The sequence below is a fragment of the Crinia signifera genome, chromosome 2 (genome assembly GCF_055691185.1).
Source record: "Crinia signifera chromosome 2, ASM5569118v1, whole genome shotgun sequence".
Taxonomy (NCBI): domain Eukaryota; kingdom Metazoa; phylum Chordata; class Amphibia; order Anura; family Myobatrachidae; genus Crinia; species Crinia signifera.
This window is the reverse complement of record NC_139218.1, coordinates 262468469-262493255: the sequence shown is the minus strand read 5'-3', so window position 1 is coordinate 262493255 and position 24787 is coordinate 262468469. Positions and strand designations below refer to the sequence as shown.

The window sequence follows — 24787 nt, the reverse complement described above, 5'->3', positions numbered from 1 at the left end:
TCCAGAAAGTGAAAAAAAAAATTTTTTTTGCTAAAAACTCACTGGGGACATTTGTAACAGCACTACTGAGGACATGATATGTAACTGGCACTATATATGTACAAGAAAATGATTGCTTGGCATTCAAATTCAATATCTGAGATAGTACACAAATTTTGTTTCACGTTTTGAAACCTTGTTTTTTGAACAAATAAAATATATTTGTGTGTATTTTATGTGGTAATAAAATATATTTGTGTGTATATTATGTGTTTATACAGCATAAATGCAAGATACTTCAAAATACATCATTGAAATATAAAAATATTCCGAAATACGGAATAATCCGTTATCCAAAATTCTCCTGGTCCCGAGCATTTTGGATACGGGATACTCAACCTGTATATATATATATATATATATATATATATATATATATATATATATATATATATATATATATATATATATATATATATATATATATATATATATATATATATATATATATATATATATATATATATATATATATATATAGAGAGAGAGAGAGAGAGAGAGAGAGATATATATATATTATATATATATATATATATATATATATATATATATATAGAGAGATATATATATAGATATATATAGATATAGAAGGGTGGTGGGGCAGCACTTCCAAACACAAGTAGTGAACTGGCTCCGGTGCCAAGCTCTAGAATTCCGCGGTATCCCAACACACTAGCCAAGTAAGCGGCACCCGGAGACTGGTAAAACAGACGCTGGTTGGATCAAACGTTTTCGAAGTTTTATTCACTTCTTCATCAGGATGCAAAACACAAATGAAAGCACATACCTATATCAGGAACACCACACCACGTGAAGTCATCCTGACGGCTCAGGTCCTGAATGACGCGCCCACTGATGACGCCATCATACCGTTCCCGTTGCCCGGACAACAGTCTAAACAAAAAACATAACAGTGACAAAATGTAAATGGCATACAATACATGATAAAAACATAAGAAAGTTCACGATGATGATAGAATGCGTAAATAAGGTAATAAAATGCATTAGCAGCCGATGGCTGCTGTGAGATGCAAACAAAGAAATTAAACGCAAACAACATGAGAATGCTGGTCAGAGCGCTGCGTAAGCATGAAGCAGAGAGGATCGCAAGTACCTGTGCATATGTTACAGAAAACAGTGGAGTCCTGCGGACTCATTGAGCCCTCGTGGGGCAAGTGTCCCCAGGCTATGAATCCAACGGGACTCTCTTTGCAATAATCGAAGTGACCTGTCACCCCCCCGTTTATTGACTGGTTCGTGGTCAATGATCGTGTATTTAAGTTGGTTCATATTGTGGCCGGCAGTCACAAAATGCCGTGCCACAGGTTGATCGCTATGTCCACTTAAACAGGGCGGCACGTAGTGTCGATTTATGCCCGGCAATCCTTTCCCGCAATGTGCGGTCGGTTTTGCCGACATATCCTTTACCACAAGGGCACATAATAAGGTACACAATGTACTTAGTGGTACATGTGACCACATGGCGGATGGGAATGCGTTTGCCAGTCAACGGATGTGGAAAGTCACTACCAGTCGTAAGTGCCCTACTGGTCAAGTCCGCTGATGTCTGTTTTCATGTTTGGGTCATGAAAACAGACATCAGCGGACTTGACCAGTTACAATCGGTACAAGTCCATTTTCTGCAAAAAAGACCAGGTTGCTATAGGTGTCTCAATTGCATAGTGTGTAGGGCACTTACGACTGGTAGTGACTTTCCACATCCGTTGACTGGCAAACGCATTCCCATCCGCCATGTGGTCACATGTACCACTAAGTACATTGTGTACCTTATTATGTGCCCTTGTGGTAAAGGATATGTCGGCAAAACCGACCGCACATTGCGGGAAAGGATTGCCGGGCATAAATCGACACTACGTGCCGCCCTGTTAAGTGGACATAGCGATCAACCTGTGGCACGGCATTTTGTGACTGCCGGCCACAATATGAACCAACTTAAATACACAATCATTGACCACGAACCAGTCAATAAACGGGGGAGTGACAGGTCACTTCGATTATTGCAAAGAGAGTCCCGTTGGATTCATAGCCTGGGGACACTTGCCCCACGAGGGCTCAATGAGTCCGCAGGACTCCACTGTTTTCTGTAACATATGCACAGGTACTTGCGATCCTCTCTGCTTCATGCTTACGCAGCGCTCTGACCAGCATTCTCATGTTGTTTGCGTTTAATTTCTTTGTTTGCATCTCACAGCAGCCATTGGCTGCTAATGCATTTTATTACCTTATTTACGCATTCTATCATCATCGTGAACTTTCTTATGTTTTTATCATGTATTGTATGCCATTTACATTTTGTCACTGTTATGTTTTTTGTTTAGACTGTTGTCCGGGCAACGGGAACGGTATGATGGCGTCATCAGTGGGCGCGTCATTCAGGACCTGAGCCGTCGGGATGACTTCACGTGGTGTGGTGTTCCTGATATAGGTATGTGCTTTCATTTGTGTTTTGCATCCTGATGAAGAAGTGAATAAAACTTCGAAAACGTTTGATCCAACCAGCGTCTGTTTTACCAGTCTCCGGGTGCCGCTTACTTGGCTAGTATATATATATATCCTCCAATAAAGCAGGCGTCACTCCGGGTCTTGGTGAATCAAATAGTGGAATTTATTTTCCTTCTTAACGGTCTACGCCGTTTCGGGCAGTCGCCCTTCATCAGGACCAGAAGAAATATTATATTATATTTTTTTTTTTTCGAAAGAAAGGGGAATTCCACTCCAGGCGCTGCAAACTTTAAAGCTGCATATGATACTTCACAAAAAAGGTCACCGGACCTCAGAAAGACAATACTGCAAAAGAATGGGGAAGTCTCACGTGCGCTTAAAAGTCCATATGTAAATAGGGGATCCTTGAAAGGGTATGAGTTCTTTTTCTTCTTTCTCGTCTCACACCATTCCAAATATATGGAGAAACAGAAAAAGAATATACCAATTATTGATATGTATGTGCTAATTACTCCTCTCTTTCTTCAATGGGATCTAAAAGAACAGAGAGCGTGTATCCAAGATTTCCAAGAGTGCTCCAAAATGATTTTAGAGGGTCACCCCACTCGTGTATATAGGGACTGTGCTCACATGTATGCTTACACAAGACAGGGTGCGTGAACTCTCATAAAGGTATCTTTGGTGAAGATATGACTCCAAAAGTCACGATGAAGACAGAATTCTTTTATTCTTTAAAATCACAGCAGGGTAGGGATGATATAATGACAGCCTTTTTCCCATATAAGATGTAACCCGGGTAGGAATATGGTACCAGATACTGCCAAATACTTCTCCACAAAACTCCGCTGCTTGTATAAATGACCAGACACTAAGTTTCTACGCGTTTCGGCACGCTAAGGTGCCTTTTTCAAGATAAAGTGTCAGACGTTCTAGGTCTGTAAATATGTGGAAAACGGTCCTGTGGGGACACTCTGATCGTGTCCGCAGCTCCACACATATACATATATATATACATATATATATATATATATATATATATATATATATATATATATATATATATATATATATATATATATATATATATATATATATATGACAGAGGGGAGGGTGGATGCCGTCGCCGTCATGAAAGGGGCGTCCCCGGGCCACCTCCGTCTTCAAAGGGGCGGGCCCGGCCTCTCCGAAGCCACTGTGCTGCTGGGGAAGCGCTGGGCATCGCCGTCTACATCGATGCTGGGCTTCCCCGTGAGGCTGTTTTAGGGGGGCGCTGCGAGAGTGGGGTAGGGCGCATTTTGCCCTTTAAAAATCGGGCAGGGCGCAGCGCCCCGCTAAAACAGTCTAGTGGGAACACACACACATACATACATATATATATATATATATATATATATATATGTCTAGTTTCTGAAACACTGCCTTCTGCTGGCAGAGAATGAAACTACATCTCTTTCTCACACATGCACAAACACAGAAGGTAGCCGATTAGCTTTCAAAGCTTTTGCTTCGATCAGGCTTACTAGTGTATTAATATGTTGTGAATGGAAGTTTTATATTAGAATTGTGAGATATTGTGGCTTTTTATTGCAATGCATAAACACTGCCCTTGCTGTTCTAAGGGGAAATGTTTAAGGGCATAAGCATCTGTTAATCCGGTTTTAGACCAGATAAGAAAATGCCATTTGCCAGGGATGTATCAAAAACACATGACAGGACAAGAGTCCATTCCTGTGAAGTGATCTTATTAGTGATTACTTCACTTGTGTTTAGTGCCACTGTGGTGCTACTAATTTCCTCTAATCTGCAGCCCGTGCTGCACAACCCCCCCCCCCCCCCCCCCCCCCCCCCCCCCCCCACACACACACACACGCAGTGATCACCTGCAGGCATGCAAATGGATGTTTTGCATACAGGATACGGTCAAATTAGGTTGGGTCGACAGGGGGGGGGGAGGTCAACAGGTGTCTAGGTCGACATAGGACAAGGTCGACATGGGTTTAGGTCGACAGTTTATGTCGATAGGTCGGAAGGTCGACATGGTTTTTTTACTGTTTTTTTGAGCCGGCATGTGCCAACAGGCGGTATTTCATGCCATACCATCCACTAGGGCGTGGTGGGAGAATAAAATAGTTGACGAGCACCGCGAGGCATCGTGCCCGAAGCATCGCGAGCGATGCGAGGGGCTGCGGTTGCCTTCCAACTGAGTCCATGTCGACTGTGTCGACATTCGGGTAAAAAAAAAACATGTTGACCTTGTCCTATGTCGACCTAGACACCTGTCAACTTTCCCCTCTGTTGACCCAACGTGTCGACCTAATGACTGTGTGGTCAATAAAACTATCCACACCCTTGCATACATGCGGGAAGGAAATCATTCAATGGTCACCGAACCATTGATTGATTTCTACAGCGCTTGCAGACCTAAGACACCTTTGTGGTGTCTTAGGTCTTTGGGTGCCCTGTGCGGAAAGCGGGCGGACAGCTGACATCCGCTGCTCCCCCCCCATACGAATTTCCATGGGAATGCCCAGAATTTGTGGCCATGGGAACGCTGAGCATTCCCATGGGCACTACGACTCGCCGCCGCCCCAAATGCTGTGTGCGAGTGGCCGTTGAATAATCAATTTGCCACGGCTGCATAATGCACATAACGGATTATGCGCAGTCACACACCATCGCTCCCCTGCGCGAACACGAATGGAAGCGAATGGACTAGAATAAGGTCCAATGTCAATTGTATGTACTGAAATGGTTTTGTTCAGTACACAGCTACAATTGTGTGTCAATTGGTTGAATTTAACTGGACTTTGAATACATTTAACAGTATAAATTTATGCATGATTTTAAGTAAAAAAATAAAATTATGAAAAACTCATGTGACCTTTTGTATATGTTTTGTAGTGTGCCATACTATTTTATGACACATTTTCATTCTGTGTATAAATTGCTGCTATCCTTAGCAGTGATAAACAGCAGGACCAGGATTCAGAACTGAACAGAATAGCAATGTCCTATTAACATTGAACGGTCAGCCAGCTTAGGTCCTCATAGGGAGAATCATTTTTCAAATTTACATTTGAATGACCTTGATATGTTGAAACATTGAAATTGCCCTTTGCCTGAAGGATTCTAGATAAATACCAAACATCTCATCTTGAATTTGGTACACACCTAAAGATTTATCTGCCAGGTAATGTATGGAAGCATATGACAATCATCCATTCGTTCCCAAACACTGGAACATTTACAAACACTGGCGTAACTACCGTCCCGCAGCCCCCGCCGTGGCGGGGAGGCGCTGAGGGTATGTGGGCGCCGGGGGGCTGCGGGACGACAGTCACTGTCTGCCTGCCTGTCTGTGTGTGTGCGCACCGTCCGGGTCCCAGCTCTCCCGGCTATTGCCGCAGCGCTGCTCTCTCACTGATACAAAAAGTGACACTTGGAAAATGGCTGCCCCCATACCGCAGACAGTTTTTCGTCTGCTGTATGGGGGCAGCCATTTTCCAAGTGTCACTTTCGTTAGCAGCAGCAGTAGCCGGGAGAGCCGGGACCCGGCGCGGACGGATGCGGCCCAAGGTAAAACACACACGCACACAAACACACACACACACACACACACATACACAAACACACGCTCTCTCCCCTCAATCCCCTTCCCTCCCCCCCCCCCCCCCCCGCGCGCCACGGCTCCACGCTGCTTGTTTTGTTTTTTTTTTAGGGGGGGGGGGGGGGCGCCCCCCTGCATTTTCGGCAGGGGGGCGCACAATTATTAGTTACGCCACTGTTTACAAAGATGATTTTTCTGATAAATTTGTTAAATCAAATGGATTTAATCAGTTTTCCTGAATGAATATTGTCTTTTTTCAACCGTTTGGGAGCAAATGTCGGATTCTCCTGTACATTACCAGATTTTCATTCCCACTATGGGCGGTATTCAATGAGGCTGATTCGCCATGTTTTTATGGCGATTTTGTGCTGTAAGGCGAATTTTTGACTAAAACGGTGAATCATCTTTTCAATGACCAGATGGCGAATACATTTCAAGGTTTTTTTCGCCATGATTCACCGAGTAGCAATCGTTATCTTTTTATGGTGAAGTGGAATGTGAACTTTTAAAATAAAGTGTTTTGTTTTTTACATTTGGTGTCAAAAAATCAGGAATTTTATTGTGAGGAGGGGCATGCTATTTATATTCATGTGCTGTAAGCACATGAATATATATTTAATTTAAAAAAAAAAATTGTATTTTTTTACACAGACCAGCCAGCAGGGGGCCGTAGCCGAGCCGCTCATTAGATATTCATATATTCACTGCACCCGATCATTACATATGCATGATCGGGTGTAGTGAATATACCCGGTCCCCTGCTGGCACCCCCGGGGGCTAGCCTGTGCTGCTGTGGAGCCCACCTCCCCCCCCACAAACGTTCTGGGGCAGGCAGGCAGACTTCCATCTCCCTGCCTGCCGCATCGCCGCAGGAGTTAAAATTCGCCAGTCAGGGGCAGCGAGCCCCTGACTCGTTGAATACTGGAGCCGGCGAGGCTCCGGAACGCGGCGAGCAGGGGCGAATGTGCAGCGAATCCTAAACAGGATTCACTGCACATCGCCTACCTGACCTTTTCTGGGTCCCAACAGAAATGAAGGTTCTATTATCATTCTAACAACTTAAACAGATAGAAAGAGTGGTAAACAGTTTTGTAATGCAGTAAGCAGCTTTATTACAATAAATTTAAAGATGACACACTTACATAAGCAACATCACCAGGGCACCCTAGACCAGTGATTCTCAAGCTCGGTCCTCAAGTACCCCCAGCAGTTCATATTTTCCAGGTCACCTTGCAGGTGCACTCATTACTCAATGGCACATTTAAAAAGATCCACAGGTGGAGCTAATTGCTTCACTTGCTACTTGCATGGAAAACGTGAACTGTTGGGGGTCCTTGAGGACCAAGGTTGAGAAACACTGCCCTAGACTATCAGATTTTTTCACGGCACACGCAGGCCCAAAATATAACGTATAAAAAAATATTAAAACAATTAGATTGTGTTTAATTCATTCTAGCAGCCTGCACCTGTTACACAAGACATGCAGTTCCTCTTTCCTGACTCCGTCAGTTGTCGCTCTTTGCTCTGGTTTCTCTAGCACATTGTTGGTCTGAGCCAGGACTGAGCAAGGTGCTAGATTGAATTGAACAATAATAATGGCATTCAGTCAGATTAATCAGCGTCATTAAACAAAATATTTTGTTATAAGTTACTCAGTTCCATCACAGTGAGTCCTACATTTATTTTTTAATTTACAGTTTCTTATATAGCGCAGCAGATTCCGCTGTGCTTTACAATGGTAGACAGAGATAAAACAAACTGGGTAACGACAGACAGACTTGGAGGTTAGAGGGCCCTGCTGCAAGCTTACAGTCTATTCCGTACTGGCAGCAGGGTCACTGTGCAGTGGGGGTGTTCCGGCAGTGGGTGTGAGGGGAGGGGTCACACTTGTTCACTGCTGGCCCGCTGTCAATGAGCTCTTCACAGCTGACAATATGTGAGTCAGCAGTGCAGCCGCCTCACCTCATATTGTCATCGAAGGTGACTAGTAGCACAGTCACAGCGGCACCTCATGTATTACATAATTTGCTCTGCATGAATAAATTTCTGCTCCAATGCTACTAACTAATCCCGCCCCCTGACCTTTCGCTGCTGTGCTCTCTCCCATTACAGAGTAATAACGGCAGAGAGCACAGCGGCGGCAGGTCAGTGGGCGGGATTAGTTAGTAGCATCGGAGCAGAAAAATTATCTCCCACCTGCGCCTCTCCCGCCATGCTGCACACCTCAGCCTGCACCTCACTAGAGTGCCACTCCTCTCCCCCAGCAATGCACTTACATATGATCCCGATCTGGAGCAGGCGGGTGTAATGCATTTAGCATCCGTCGCGACGTCCTCCCCGGCAGCAGCTGTTTCCTTCTGGCAGCGACGGGCGGTCACGGTGGCAGCAAGGTGTCTGGCAGCTGTATCTTCCACACGGTCTGTGTGCTTCCCAGCCGGGTTGGGTGGTGTCCTCCACGGCAGATAGAAGAGCAGAAGGTCTCTCTCCTCCCACGTGCTGTACTGACTCCGCCCAGGCCGCACTGTTCGGCTATATGGTCTAGCCCTCCACGCACCGCGTCACACCACTGTGACTAGCATCCCTGCACAGAGAATATGCAAGAATACTGCGCACGCCATACTGGGAGGAGCGCGTCCCAGGGGACGCAGCCATTTAAAAAAAATGAGTCCCTGCACATCAAAAGTGGGTAAAAAACGCGGTATACCGAATATTTGCGAACCCTGGGTGTGTATCCAGATTAGGAATCAGCAGCAATCTGACCAGATTCTGCAAAAATAACATGTCACAATAAGTAGTATAAAAATAATTCTTATAATATATCACACCATTATAATATATCCCACCATCCAGGTAGGTGAAAAAATTATAAAAATTGGTGTAATGGCCAAAAGTTGGAATTTTTTTCAGGGAGTCAAAAATTCCATGCCATATTTCACAGTAAAAAAAACATCTTAGGGGGATATTCAATCTGTGTCGATTTTATTTTCCTCGGCGAGTATTTTACTTTTTCGTTCTGCTCGACAGATTATATTAGCTCGACGAAGCGAGATCTCGGGTATTCAATGTGCCAATCAAGCGAGACCACTCCCGTCGAGGTTGTAACAATGTTGCGAGTTGTGGGCGTCACTTTTTCCCGTTTCCCGCCTCGACATCTTCTATATAAGTCCCTGTGCTGCTCGCCACGTGTGAGCGGGCGAGTTTGAGGAGGAAGTGTATGCTGTACGTGGGTGTAGCAGAAATATTGCTTGCATTTTGCTGCGGAAGAAGCCAGCAAGAATAAAGTTATGACCCCTTCCTAAAATGATTTTAGACACTCTTAACAAGTAGTTCACATAATAGATAACAATAGTAGACTATTACATATAGGTATATATCACAAATCTGTTATACGGACCAAAATAAATACATAATATTAAAATCACGCCACACAAGCCTGGCGAGACTTGCAAGACGAGAACTGGTGAAACTGACGTCGAGAAAACCAAAAACAGAAAAGATTGCATAGGTTATGAGAAAAGTCGACGAAAATGTGTGGACAAAATGCTCGATAATGCGAGCTTTTGTGCCCTCGACAGTCGACCAAATCGAAAAAATATGAAAAACGGGACAATAAAAAAAATCGAGAAAAAAAGCAGATTGAATAATCGAGGACGATAAACCTAACGATTCTAGGCGAGAAAACATAAAAACTCGCGATTTCACAAAACTCGACAGACACTGAATACCCCCCTTAATCTCTGAAAAGACACCAGTCTCCTTTTCCTGGAACTAGTAGGGAGACATCAAGCAAAGAAGTATAATTGTACAATATATTTGACATGCATAAAAGTTTAATAGTACATAACACTAACAATAAAAATATTTAAAAAGCATGAGTCACATCTCAAATGGCAAACAGCTACAGCGAAGATAACCTCAATCCAGTTCCTCTCGGTGCTGCTACAAAGACAAGGATAGCTGGGACAGCAATGCTGGTTCAGAGTCCATGATAGAACATGGAGTGTTCGTCTGCATAAGATGGCCCAAACAGAAAACATACCTTTTAAAAATGCCACACTTGACGTGTTTCAGACCCGTCAAGAAGGGCCAGATGTACTAAACTTGAAAAGTGATAAAATGGAGTGATAAACCACCAGCCAATCAGCTCATAACTGCCATGGCACAAGCTGTTTGAAAAATGACCATTAGGAGCTGACTGGCTGGTGGTTTATCACTCTTCATGGATTAGTACATCTCACTCTAAAGGTGCGTACACACGGTGGCGATTTTGTGTAATATCGCAGGAAATATGGTCGCTAAGCGACCATATTGCCCGCGATGGGAGTGTGCACCGGCGATATATCGCCGGGTGAGCGCTCCCGTTTTTACCCCTGTAGTGATCGCAGGAACATGCTCCTGCCACCAGCTGATTTCCACTGCCGGGTTCCCCCCCCCCCCCCCGGCAGTTTCTTTTTCATCAGCGACCATCTCTGGTCGCTGATGAAAAGGAGAAACTGAGCAATATCTCTCCCCCGTGTGTACGGGGCTTAAGTGTCCATCTTATGCAGGCGAACATCTATCACCACTATCATGCCACAGATGCCCTCACCCATGAGCTCAATATCTGAGGAAGCTGCCGAGTCCCCACGGAGGCGGGGAAACGCGTCATTGAGCATTTTTTTCATTCTTTTTATTTTTATTGTTCTCCGGAGTACAGGAGGGTTGCTCCTCTGTTACCTGCACCTAGCCATTTGCTCCTATTGATTCTGAGACCACTGACGGTTGTGTAAGAACAAGAAATTTGGGCTTTTAAAAAAGTACCTACAAAGCAGGACGGTTTCCTGATTACAACTACAAGGAAAGCCAAACCCGGCTTATTACTGCAGGTACAGGGAGGATGCTCCCATTTCTCTATTTTTTTTTATATCACATCTGGCCAGATAAAAATTAAGAGGGGACATGCCTCTTATATAGTGGACTCTAATATCTTTATATCCAGCTCCTAGGAGGACAAAATATAACAGAGTATAACAACTATCTGTATATATAACCGCTGGGACTGGTATTTACATCTAGTTGTATTACAACTTTACAGGGACCCTCTAAATAATATTATCTGGATGTGTATTTAATTAAATTTCCCTAAAGTCTTAATTTTTAATGTATTTGCTATAAATATTGTGCAAAAAGTTTTTTTTATCACTGGCCAGTGAGTCATAATGTAATAAATAGAGACAGGATTATATGCATTTGCATATATGCATGTGCATATTTTGCCCATTCTCACTGGTTATTCCATATTTTACCTAAAATCTAGTGATGGTTCATATTTTAGGCCCTGCCCTCTTCCCACCCGCGAGTCTCAACACTACTTTCCCTGCTGCTGCTGGCCAGGTAGTGGTAGAGTGTGCAGGCTGGGGCAATATGTGCGCAGAGTGGGCAACCTTGGATGTACGCTATGTCAGACACTGCTCTAGGCTCCATGTTGATAAAAGTCAGTCGGGGTGGATGCCATTACAAAGCTCCTGAACCTTTGACTGCCCCTGGCCTGGGTCTTTACACCAAGAGACAGACTTCTGCAGAAGAGGTGGCGGGCAGAAGGGTTGTGACATCACGCGGCGTGGAGGAAATACCGTGTCACAGTGAGTATGCGACGCAGGAGGAAGCCTTCCACTGCGCCGCCCTCACACGCTATGCTGACATTTGATCCATCGGCGCTGGAGATGAGGGTCTGTGTAGTTGATGCAAGAAGAGCTTTGGATGCTGCAGTCTGCTGTAGCAGCCAGGAAGAAAAAAAATCCTGTGTACAGCACTAGACATCTACAGATGCTGGGGCCTATTTTTGAGGTTTATTTGCAACTAATTGTATGCTAATTTTTAAATATTTTTTTTTATTATTTAATGTAGCATATTTTAAACACTTTTCATGCATATTTTAAGCTTTTTATGTTGCATATAATCCTGTCTCTAGTAATAAATATATTTATTTCATTTTTATATATTGTTTCTAGTGCATTCTATGTGTTTTTTTGTTGAGTGAAGGAGGAATCTGAATGGATCCCTTTCTGCAAAGAGGATACTTTGTGTGTGGGAACAAATGCTGTCTGAAGAACGTGAAGGTTCCTGCAGTCCAACTCCATTGTTATATAAGATAATGTGCACTCTATTGAGGTAAACAGTGGTAGGTAGAAGGGCATCATGCAACATTTATATAATTATGATTGGTACTTATATGTTAGTTGGGCGCCCACTAAGCTATTTGCTTAGTTCTCCGCGTCCGCTCGCCACGCTTCGGGCTCGGTGGCTCGCCGCGCTATATAACATCAACTCCGCGCTGACATGGATAGTGGGGGTATGAGCGTACTAACTAACATACTGTATAAGTACCTTATGATTTCATTAAAAGTTCTAAAGATATATAGGAGCATATGAACCACACGGTTATTTTATGGTGCAAGAAAAAATGACATGTGACCAATGGAAGAACAGTTGGTAGCGAGACGAGAAAATAAAAGGCTAAAGAAGAAATCACCAGCACTGCTTTTAATATATACGGAGGAGTATTCCCCAGTTTTGGAGTAATAAAAAATGGACCAGTATAGGCTCATAGCTAAATAGCAATGTATTAAATGTATGCTTTCATATGTGAAAGATTTTATTCATTTATTGATGAATTTATAGGTGGCAGAAGCTTTTATCGTTCAATAAATAGACAATTTATTGATTAAATAGATTTTTCATGGTGCAATCAGATTTATTAGCGCAGTGTTTCCATTAATGTAATATTTTCTCAATATGACCTTGTGACCCACATGTGTGCAAAACAAGGCGAAAAAAAATTATAGAGTGGTTTACAGCAGTGCTCAGTCTAAATAAACTTACATTATACGGATAGCGTAGTAACAGTTTCTTATATAGCCAGGGCCGAAACTAGGGTTTCTGGTGCCCGGGGCAAGACATACATTTAGTGCCCGCCCCCCCCCCCCAAAAAAAAAAATAATATATATTTTTTTTTATTTTATTTTTTGTTAAGAAGCAGGCACATTTGGTTTTGCACAGAAAGAAAAACATTAATCAGAAGTCATTTATGTGCTTACAGACAGCAGAAGGGTGACATTAAACAGAGACAGTGCGCGCCAAAGGGGGGAGAAGTGGTGTGGTCACATAGTAGTATCAATTCATATTATAGAACACACCGTAATGCCCAGTACACATTCCAGCACACACCGTAATGCCCAGAGCACATTACACCACAAACCGTAATGCCCAGAGCACATTATAACACACACCGTAATGCCCAGTACACATTATAGCACACACCGTAATGCCCAGTACACATTATAGCACACACCGTAATGCCCAGTACACATTATAGCACACACCGTAATGCCCAGTACACATTATAGCACACACCGTAATACCCAGTACACATTATAGCACACACCGTAATGCCCAGTATATAGTATAGCACATAAGCGCTGCTTACCTACATGCTTGATGCCAGGGGTTACATGCTTGATGCCAGGGGTTATATGCTGGTTGGTGCATGGGGATCGCCACAAGGGGCGGGGGCATTTTATGGCCGTTGCTGGGGGAAGGGAAGCATTTTGTGCTTGTTGCCCAGGGGTTGGAGAAGCTGGCATGTTGCTCAGCAGGCTGTCAGTGCGGCGGGGGACTGGATGTGGCTGGAAGAGCTGACAAGCTGCTCTTCTAGCCACATCCAATCCCCCACTGCGCTGACAGCCCGCTCACATCTTCTTCTGAGAGCGGCTGTCAGCTTTCATAGCCGCATCGCGTCCCGTCCCCCCGCGCTCAGCAGTGGCATAGACTTACATTGTGGGGAGCGGGCGGGCGGCCAAAGGACACACGCACGAGTCTGTGTGTGACTGTGACTCAACCCGCTCAGGGCGCGCAGCGGCAGCAACTAGGAAAACCTGCAGTGATTGGCTGCTGGACGGCCACTGAGCAATGATTGGGTCCCCGGCGGCCGCTGCAGTGATTGGTTCAGGTGCAGCACAGCGCGTCCTTGGGGACCCCTTCAGTTTTAAAAACTGAGTCCCCGGGGACAGTGACAGTATTGCGCCCCCCCCCCCCTCCAGCGCCCGGTGCGCGTGACCCCCTAGCCCCCCCCAGTTACGGCCCTGATATAGCACAGCAATTTCCATTGAGCTTTGCAATTGGACACACAGATAAAACAAAACTGGGTAATAAAAACATTAATAGAGGTAGGAAGGCCCTGCTCGCAAGCTTACAATCTATAGGATCTATCATCTTCTAACTCCATACAATAATATCAGGTTCAATTTTTGGTTATTTGACACAGAATTAAACATAAATCCGGTAATGTGCACCACACTGGTGTTATTTCTTTCACACACCTGTGTCGTGGCAAGAACATCCATAGATAACGGCATTTCTGTGAAAATGGCACCACACTGTATACAGTTTTAAACGGGGCCAGTCATAAATTACACATGTTCTGTGGCTGGCTGGCGGACTTCAAGCATGCATCTCATCTGGTTTTATTGCAGCCACAGAACCTGTGTAACTCATAAATGTTCCGGTGTAAAGGGATATTATGTATTAGCAAGAAGGACAATGGCAGCGATAAATACTCTCATGACTCGGATGCCCGTCTTACCCACCTCAGAGCAGGCTGCAGCCGCCACCGCTGGCTTCCAAGGACACGCTCCCACTGCCCGCAGCGTACAGGCTGCCAGTACCGAGCTGCGATAGACAGCAGCCATGCTGAGGACAGACTAGGGTGAAAACCCGGATACGGAACTGCTGTGACTGTCACAGGGAAGCGTTCAAAGCTGCCAGTAAAACATAGAGGGGTTTTAGGATCCAACTACTACATCCGGGAGACCAAGCAAGCCAGAGCGGAAATGACTGCCCAATGTGAAAGTGGTCTATGGTTTGCATTGCGATGCAAATGTATTGTATAACGATGGGTAGGAGAAACGGGTATTTGCATCAGCCTACAGTAGTTCGAATTGCTATGGGATAAGTAGCTAGCACACGTATATAACCATAATCTCCATGTAAGAAGCGTTTTTTTGCTGTTGTATTGTCTTTCGAACACTGCACACAAGAATGTTTCTGAGTAATGGATGCTTGGATAGATTCCCTAAGCACTTTTCTATCAGGGGTGACCTGTAGGTATTTCTCTCCTTTCATGGTCATTGCTTTCATTTCTCCAGCAAATATGCAGGAAAAAAGTGGAGGAGTGTTAGATAATTTGCAGTACAGAATTACAGAAAAGACAGAGCAAGACAAAGGTGTCATAGGTACAGTACAGCGATAGAGGGTATGGATGGTTAGGTCGACAGTCATTAGGTCAACCAGGTAGTCATTTGACAGAGGAAAAAAGTTGACGCATTAGGTTCACAGTGTCAATAAAAGCAAAAGGTCGACCTTTAAAAGGTTGAAATTAAAAAGATTGACATTAGTTTTTTGGGGGTATCTATATCGAGGTAGGTTGACTTGGACAGCGATTGCATACCATGATACCATTTTCCAAAATTGATGTCTTACTCTGTTTCTGGGTCCCATCACATATTATGGGAGGTGAGTGCGGGCAGCTATTACGAAGGGGCAATTTGGGTACTGCAGGGAGCAGATGGCAGTTGGAGTACAGTTAAGGTGCCCATACACGGTGGAGGAGGTTAGCAGAAAGCATTACTCAATGTAGGGTGGGGTCAAGGGTGGATAGCAGCTTGGGCAGGGAGGTGGCTAGCTGCAGGCAGTGCTAGGTGCGGTAGTTACCTCATCCCTGGCACCAACACTCCACCTAGTTTGTATTATTACATGAATGCATTAAACCTTTCCTGCCTACTATCCTATCCACATTGATAGATGTTAAGTGCTTAGCCATCACTGCACCCTCCCTCCTATACCATTGTTGCTCCAAACACCCTCCCCCTAATGTGTATTAGCCTCTGCTCCAAACCCACTTACATTTTTCCAGGAGTAAGTAAAACAAGACATTGTTTCCCTCAGCTCATTGAATGGCATTAGTAAACAATCTTGAACACTACATAATAGAATTCAGAGATATTGGTTACATATACCTGCACAGTATGATATTCCCCCAAGCCATCATCAAGGCTTCACTGTATATTTGGGGTCCCTAGTGCTACATCTAGGTGCAGGGTGTGGCACGCCAAAAACTACAACTAAAATTACATTTCATTTATTTTTATTTTTTATCTCTCTCTATATATATACTGTAGCTTCGGCTTTCTATTACTAATATTTATTAACACTACAGTATCTCACTGGTGTGCCGCACTGGGCTTTCTAGCTCATGATAGTTTTTGGGGTGCCACACCCTGCACCCAGATATAGCGCTAGGGAACCCCAATATACAGAGAAGCATTGATGATGGCTTTTGGGCATATTATACACCTGCGCAGGTATATGTAACTAATATCTCTGAATTCTATTATCATGTAGTGTTCAAGATTGGTTACTAATGCCATTCAGGGAGCTGGGGGAACCAATGTCTTGCTTTACTTACTCAGTATTAACCCCTCCCTCATGCACCTGAGTGGTATTACTGAACTAACTGAGCATCTACCATATGTATATTCTTCCAGGAGTGTAGGTACGCAGAAATTCCTGACCTCTTCCCACCCCCTTGACAGTAACAACACAGCTCCAATGTCACAAACTGACAGCTGGTAGATTTATAGCTCAGTCTGTTGCTGTGCTGCTTCAGAGTACCTCATCTGAAATACCCCCTATTTGCTAAACTGTTGATTTTTGCATAATAAGCCAGGAGAACAGGCAATGTTACAAATAAATATATGTATACCAGTGATTTTCAACCTTTTTACCTTGCGGCACACTAAATAAGATTTTATATTTGCCAAGGCACACCATGAGATCCCCACATTGCAAAAAATATTGGCCCCCACAGGGAAGAAATCCAACCTATTGGCCCCCATATAAAAAACAATCACACTGGTCCCCACAGGTAACAAAAATAAAATACATTGGCCCATTACATGAAAAGAAGAGACCAGTATATAACAGTTGAACTGGTGGTGGCTGTAAACTGGTTTGGCCATCTCTAGATCTGGGGGCACACTTGAGAACAGCTCAAGGCACACTAGTGTGCCACGGCACAGTGGTTGAAAAACACTGATGTATACAAACACACACACACACACAGAGACTTTACAACCCAGGCAGGGTGTAATGTTTGTTTTGTTAAAATGTCCTGCTGGGCCAGAGCAGGTAGACCACTGCTTCCCCTCACAGACATTAGACTGTGCCTCATATCAGTCATACTGTCCCAACATCAGTTGGAAAGTGGCAGGGTTGGCCGCAACATGGTCAAACATTGACTTGTAGTGCGGTCAGATTTCTGTGACTTATAAGTCACATCAGCAGCTGATATTCATTGAGGACTGGTATGCCAACCATGACTGCTGCCAGTGCTGGAATTGATTTTAAGACACAAAACAAGAACTCAAGCTTGTGCTGCCCTTCTCCATCATGACAAGTCCAAGAAAATTGTTGATTTTCTAGTCCACGAGTGCATCCAGGAACTTTTTCATCTGCTGTACAGTCCAGACCTGTCTCCCTGAGGCTTCTTCACTTTTTTTTTTGAGTCAATGGAAGCTGCAGTGAAGCCATTCATTCAAAATGTAGAAAACAAACCTGCTTCGGACTGGTCCAGCTGCTTTGCCAAGTGGTTCCAGTGCATGCTCTGCAAATATGACAGGTAGTAATGTCCTGATAAAAACATTTGTCATTTCCGTAGAATGCTACTCAGAGTTAATGTGACCATGAATTAAACTAGCGGACCTATGCCAAACCAACTAAAACCGCATAACGCACTTTCTGGTCCCTAGGTTGCAGTATCTGGGGTCACCCAGGACAGGGTTCATTCCTGCAATGATTGTTCTTCTTCAACGCATTAATGTCAAAAGACACAGTAGCTATAGGGACCTTCCCAATATCCACAATGCTTCTACTAAAACCTTGTTCAAGGAGCCTACGATGATCCCTTTTTCAAACTAGAGCCGGCAAGCCATTTCATTAGTAAATGATCTAATCGGTGCCCTCTACATTTCTGCTGCCATAGCACACCATTTGGCTTGCATGGCAGTGTCCAATCCCTTTTGTCTACATAGCGTATGTAGGCAAACAATTCAGTGTCACACCCGTGACACTCCCATAACACCGATAAGATGGACTATCTCTGTGCATCCTAATAGCCACATCCCAGTCACCACCAATGTAGTGGCATCACTAGGGTCGGTGATGCTAGGTGAACTTCACTTAAAGGAGTGGGGCTTCATGGCAACCCCCCCCCCCCCTTCTGTTCTCATCATTCCAGTGTTTCCAGAGATGCCAGTGCAGATGTTTGTCTGCCCTCCTGGTTCCTCCACAATGACAATAGCTGGGTGTTGCACAATAATGTTTTGGAATTGTGAGTATGGAAATTTGAAAGGGATTTACTGTATCCTATAATGTACTGCAGCATGCACCTAAAAAGTGGGTCTGACTGAAAGAAGAATGCTGACACACAGACTGATGCTGACACATTTATTTATTTATTATCAGTTTCTCTTTCCTCCACTAGGTGATACTGGAGAGTTACAGTGGGGAATAGAAGTACGACCACAGGGAGCATGAGCATGGGCTTAATAGTGACTAACTCCTCCACTTCTACTTCCTTTCCCAGCCAGTCTTAGTTTGTGCCCTGCGGGAGCTGGGTGCATGTATGCTCACTCTTGGGCTTTTTTAATTAGAGACCTCCTATTAGCAGGAGGACAGGCAGGTAGCTCCCTGTTCGGTCGCAGAAAGTCTGCTGGTGGCGGCTGCCTGTCACTGTACTTCCGCCTCCTTGAGGCTGCGGAGTCACGAGGCGACTGCCATAATCCAAACCAGCGGTGCAGACACTTCCCCCGGGGCGTGCTTAGTGCTGTGGTCGCTCAACCAGACCTGTAAGTGTTACAGTCGGGGATAGAGCTAACAGGAGAGCACTGGACTGTGTCCAAAAAGCTCTGCCAGAGTGTATATATATATATCTTTATATCTTATACTGCTGTATCTGGCTTGTGACATACTCTGTCTCTTTTCTCCTTTCCTGTCCAGTATTTCCTTTTCTCCTTATACTGAGTGTGTGTTGCATATATAACATGGCTGTGGGTACTTCCAAAAAGATTGCCTGTAAGAAATGTGGCTCAAAATTCACCCCACGGTCAGAGGGCACGCTGTGGTGTGACCCTTGTACAGCAGGCCCACCAGTTTTGCCTCCTTCACAGGACATACCAGTGTGGGCCTCTCAGTTATCCATTGTTATGTCTCAGCCGCTGAACTGTCAGCTTCCAGACAGGACAGAAAGGCTGCAAATGGTCAGAAAGCTGATTTAGCCTCTGCAGTGGAAGGTTTGTCTAGAGTATTCACTCCAGAAACCCCTGCAGCCCCACCTCCTGTACTGGCTCCTACAAAAAGGATTTTTCCTCAGGTCTGCCATTTAGATGACACTGATGAGGACATACCAGATTTGTAGAAGGGTGACTTGATGAACCTGAATCACAACCTCTTCTGGAGCAGCCAGAGGTAGCTTCCCAGGGATTAGAGGATTTAGTCCAGGCGTTCTGTTTAACTCTGAATATGGCAGAGGCGGAACAGCCTGCTGCACGGTCTTCTGTTTTTGTGAAAAATCAAAAACAATCGGCGGTCTTTCCAGCCTCAAAGGAATTGGATGACCACTTAAAGAAGGCATGTTACACCCTGACAAGAAGTTTCAGGTCTCTCAAAGGTTTTTTCCACATACCCATTTCCTGCCGATAGCAGAAAAATGTGTGAGTCTCCTCTTCTGTAGACCCCTCGGTATCTAGACTGTCAAAAAAGACAGTCCTGCCTATTCCCGGGGCTTCATCCCTTAAGGATGTTTTAGACAGGTGCTTGGAAAGTACTCTTAAAAATATATATACCTCAACAGGTCTCCTCCACCGTCCCGCACAGGTGGGGTGTTGGGTCAATAGAGCCATGGAGCTCTTGGTGGGTCAAATTTCCTCTACGCTAGGAAATTACCCTGCCACAGATGAAGTGTTACTGTTAGCAGAACACATTAAGGATGGGACTAGCTATCTAGTGGAAGCCTCCTCAGATGTTTGCCTTTTGGCTGCCCGCATATCTTCTCTTTCTGTTTCAGCTCGCAGAACCCTCTGGTTACGCAAGTGGAGAGCGGATGCTGAGTCAAAGCGGGCAGTAGAAGCCTTGCCCTGTTCAGGAGATGTCCTGTTCAGCCCAGAACTGGAGAAAATAATATCACAAGCCACTGGAGGTAAATCACTTTTTCTCCCCACCGCAGCTCCTCCTCTACATAGGAGCTTTCCAAGCGGAGCGGGAAGCCAGTCCTTTCACCCTAGGCCCAAATTCAGAGGCACTACCAGCTCTCGGGGATTCCGAGGAAGAGGCAGAGGCACTGCCTCCACAGCCCTCCTCGATGCAAAAGCCGCTTCCAAGACTTCTGCATGACTCCTTCAATCCCATCTCCGGGGACATAAGGGTAGGGGTTTGCCTGTTACTCTTTCAACAGGTTTGGTCCCTCTTCTGTCGAGACTCTTGGGTAAGGGATCTGATTGCGAACGGATACAAAATAGATTTCCTGCTACCTCCCTCACTAAGGTTCTTTTCCACAGGTTTACCAGTTTCTGTAAAAAGAGCAGAGCATTGCAATTGGCCATCACCAGGCGGAGAGGGGGAAGGGATTCTGCTCCAGTCTCTTCCTTGTTCCCAAGCCAGATGGCTCAGTCAGGCCAGTCCTAAACCTCAAACACCTCAATCCATATCTAAGGTTCACCCGCCTCAAGATGAAATCACTGCAATCAGTGATTGTGGGTATGGAACCAGGAGGGTTTTTGGTAACCATCAATATAAAAGATGCCTACCCGCACATTCCAATTTGGCCCCCCATCAAGCCTACTTGAGGCTTGCGATAAGGCACTGCCATCTTCAATTTCAGGTCCTACCTTTTGGTCTTTCATCGGTGCCCCGAGTTTTTACAAAGGTCACGGCAGTCATGATGGAGATTCTGAGAGAGAAGGGGGTTACCCTCATACCCTATCTGGACGATCTTTTGCTAAAGGCAGCATCCAGGGAGGTTCTCCTACGCAACATCCAACTAACCCAGGAGACATTAGTGTCGCATGGGTGGATGCTCAATCTCCAGAAATCTCAACTCACACATCAAAGGTTGTTATTTCTGGGAATGACCCTAGACAGTGTTCTAGGTCAGGTATTTTTACCTCCGGACAAGATACAATCTCTGCAGGAGTCGGTTCGGCTGGTGCTGCAGCACCCAAAGGTGTCAGTTCCGCTTTGCACAAGACTACTAGGAAAGATGGTGTCCACCTTCGAAGCGGTTCAATACTGCCGCTTTCGATCCCCGCCGTTTCAACTGTGCCTTCTGCAACAGTGGTCAGGTTATCATATTTTTCTTCACCAACAAGTATCTCTGTCCCCGCAGGCTCGGGCATCCCTGGCATGGTGGCTCAATTCCAAAAATCTGCAAGAAGGCAGGAGATTCGCCATATACTACTGTATCTTGCTAACCACGGGTTGCCAGCCTAAGGGGCTGGGGGGCGGTCACTCTGGGCCTCCACTTTCAGGGAGTCTGGACCCTGGAAGAGTCGCAACTGTCAATCAATGTGCTGGAACTCAGAGCGGTCTACTATGCTCTGCTTCAAGCAGAGGTGGTTCTCGCATCCAGAAACATCAGAGTTCAGTTGGACAATGCCACAGCCATGGCATATATCAACAAGCAGGGAGGCACTCGCAGTCGTGCGGCCATAAGGGAGGTCAGTCTAATCCATTTTTGGGCACAAGTGCACACAGGAGCCGTGTCTGCCATTTTCATACCCGACGTGGAAAATTGGGAGGCCGGCTACCTCAGTCGGCAGGATGTCCATCATGGGGAGTAGTGTCTTCATCCTCAAATATTCCAGAGATTAAAGACTGGCATAGAGATCTACAGAAAGAAATCCCAGAAGACAAGTGGTCCCGTATATTCCGATACACTTTTGCTAGTTCACCCTCCATTCAGGTCTTAGAAACCCAATACAAAATAATGTCCAGATGGTACCGCTGCCCTGAACAAGTGCACAGAATGTTTTCATCCAAGTTCACAAAATCACCCGGGAAGTTATTGGATACCCAGTCCCAAAAACTCTCGAATTTTGGCTCCTCAGCTTGATGGATATGTCACTCTCCCATATAAAAACTCGCTATTGCGATACTTGGTAAACGCAGAGAAGGTCATTATCCCCTGCTTCTGAAGAACTTCCACACAACTGCCTATATTCCGTTGGATACAGAGTAGCAGTAGCCAATACCTGTCCGTTTGTTTGTCCGAACTTACAGCAGCTACATTTGACGGCCTGGCTGTTAAAAGGCCATCTTAAGAAAAGCTGGCCTCCCGCCTGCTGTCATTCCTACTTTGCTAAGGGCCAGGAAACAAGTTACATGGGTCCATTACTATCGCATATGGAGAGTTTATGTGGCCTGGTACAAAAGACGGCGTGTTTCTCCGGTTCGGTTCAAGATGGCTGGCTTTTGCTCTTCTACAAAGTGGCCTTTCTTCAGGACTCTGGCTGGGGTCCTCGAAAGTTCAAATATTGATTTTTTTTCCAGAAGAAGCTTGCTCTTCTTGCGCTTCTTCCTCAAGTGCAAACTTTTTTCCAGGGAGTTCTCCGATTCAACCTCCTTTCCAGCCTTCCACTGCTCTGTGGGACTTGGATTTAGTTTTGGCATTCCTCCAATCCTCCTTATTTGAACCATTGGAGGAGGTGAAATTAAAATACTTCACCTGGAAGACGGTTCTTATAGCATTGGCCTCCGCTAGGAGGGTATCGGAACTTGGCGCATTATCCTGTCGACCACCGTTTCTGGTATTTCATGAAGACAGAGTGGAACTCCGCACTAGTAGTGCCTTTCTCTCTAAAGTGGTGACGGCGTTTCACATCGATCAGCCATTAGGGAGGACTCTGAAGATTCAAGGTTCTTGGATGTCATCAGGGCCATACGCATTTATGTGCCCAGGGCTGAATCTATCCGCAAGTCTGATGCTCTTTTTGTCCTTTATGATTCTACCTGTCCAGCATGGCCCGCTACTAAACAGGCCTTGGCCAGATGGATTTGCCTGGCAATTCGTTAGACTTACTTGTCAGATTCCAGAGCACCGCCATCTCCCATTTCCGCACATTCAACACGTTCGGTTGGTACTTCCTGGGCGGCTGCTTGGCGGGTGTCCATACAACAGCATAATGCAGCCACTTGGTTGGGTCCTAGGACCTTTGTACGGTTCTATTGATTTGATACTTTTGTGACCCCTGCTTCGCAGTTTGGCCGTTCAGTGTTAAGGGGCTCTCAGCGCCTTCCCGCCCGTGTTGGGATCTCTTCAACGTCCATACTGTAACTCTCCAGTGTCACCTAGTGGAGGAAAGAGAAAAGGAGATTTTGTACTTACAGTTAAATCCTTTTCTTAGACTCCATAGGGGACACTGGACGCCCTCCCGGCGCTGTTCTACCCTTTTCTTTAATTGTTACCTTCAGTTATAAGGTTATCGGTATAGGGTTTTAGACAGTTAGTGCTGACCCATTGAAGTGTATGTTTGAGTGTTCAATATATTCTCTCATGTTTCTTTCCAAACTGTTCTGATGTTTGTGTGACTTATGTCTAACCTCCTCTGCGGAAGTGTGTTTTGTTCTTCCAGCTCCCTCCGGGCACAAGTACGACAAGACTGCCTGGGAGAAGAAGTAGAAGGGGAGGAGTTAGTCACTATCAATTATTCTAAAGTGCCCATGCTCCCTGTGGTCGTACTACTATTCCCCACTGTAACTCTCCAGTGTCACCTTTGGAGTCTAAGAAAAGGTTTTAACGGTAAGTACAAAATCCCCTTTTCTTATAAAACTCACACATATTCCGCAGCGCTTTATAGAGAATATTTGAACATTCACATCAGTCCCTGCCCCAGTGTAGCTTACAATCTATATTTCCTACCACATGTATACGCACACACATTCATTCTAGGGCTAAATTTGTTAGGAGCCAAATAACCTACCAGTTTATTTTTGGGGTATTGTGGGAGGAAACCGGAGTACCCGGAGGAAACCCACGCAACTACGGGGAGAATATACAAACTTCGCACAGTAAGGGCCATGGTAGGAATCCAACCCATGACCTCAGTGCTGTGAGGCAGTAATGCTAACCATTACACCATCTATACTGCCCCTTATGTTGACACATTGACAGACTGACTGACACAAGGATGCTGACAGATAGATGCTAACTCATGGTCACAAAGAAGTTGACACGTGGATACAAAGACAGATGCTGACAAGCTAAAACACAGATGCTGACACATAGACAGGCACTGACACGCAAATTGACACTGACACTCAGGTGCTGATGCACGGACAGACTAACACATAGATACGCAGACAGATACTAACACACAGACGTTGACATGCAAGCAGCCACAGACACTAACACACGAACAGGCGCTAACATGTGAATGCCGACACATTGATGCTGACACATAGGCAGCCATTGATTTACTCACATGCATATAGCGACAAGGACAGACGCTGACACATGGACAGGCATTGAAACATGGAGAGGCATTTAAGATGCACAGAAAAAAACACATTGATGCACGGAAAAGACACATG

General features: G+C 45.0%; 1 protein-coding gene across 1 annotated transcript in view; it reads right to left on the bottom strand.

Annotated features, from left to right (window-relative positions):
* MRPS9 (mitochondrial ribosomal protein S9) overlaps positions 1 to 14920 on the bottom strand; it is a 65118-nt gene extending 50198 nt beyond the window's left edge. The window contains exon 1 of the mRNA XM_083174400.1: positions 14734 to 14920. Coding sequence (XP_083030526.1) covers positions 14734 to 14835 — 102 coding nt within the window. The 5' untranslated portion in view covers positions 14836 to 14920. The remainder of the gene's footprint in view (positions 1 to 14733) is intronic.
* Between the last annotated feature and the right edge of the window lie 9867 nt (positions 14921 to 24787).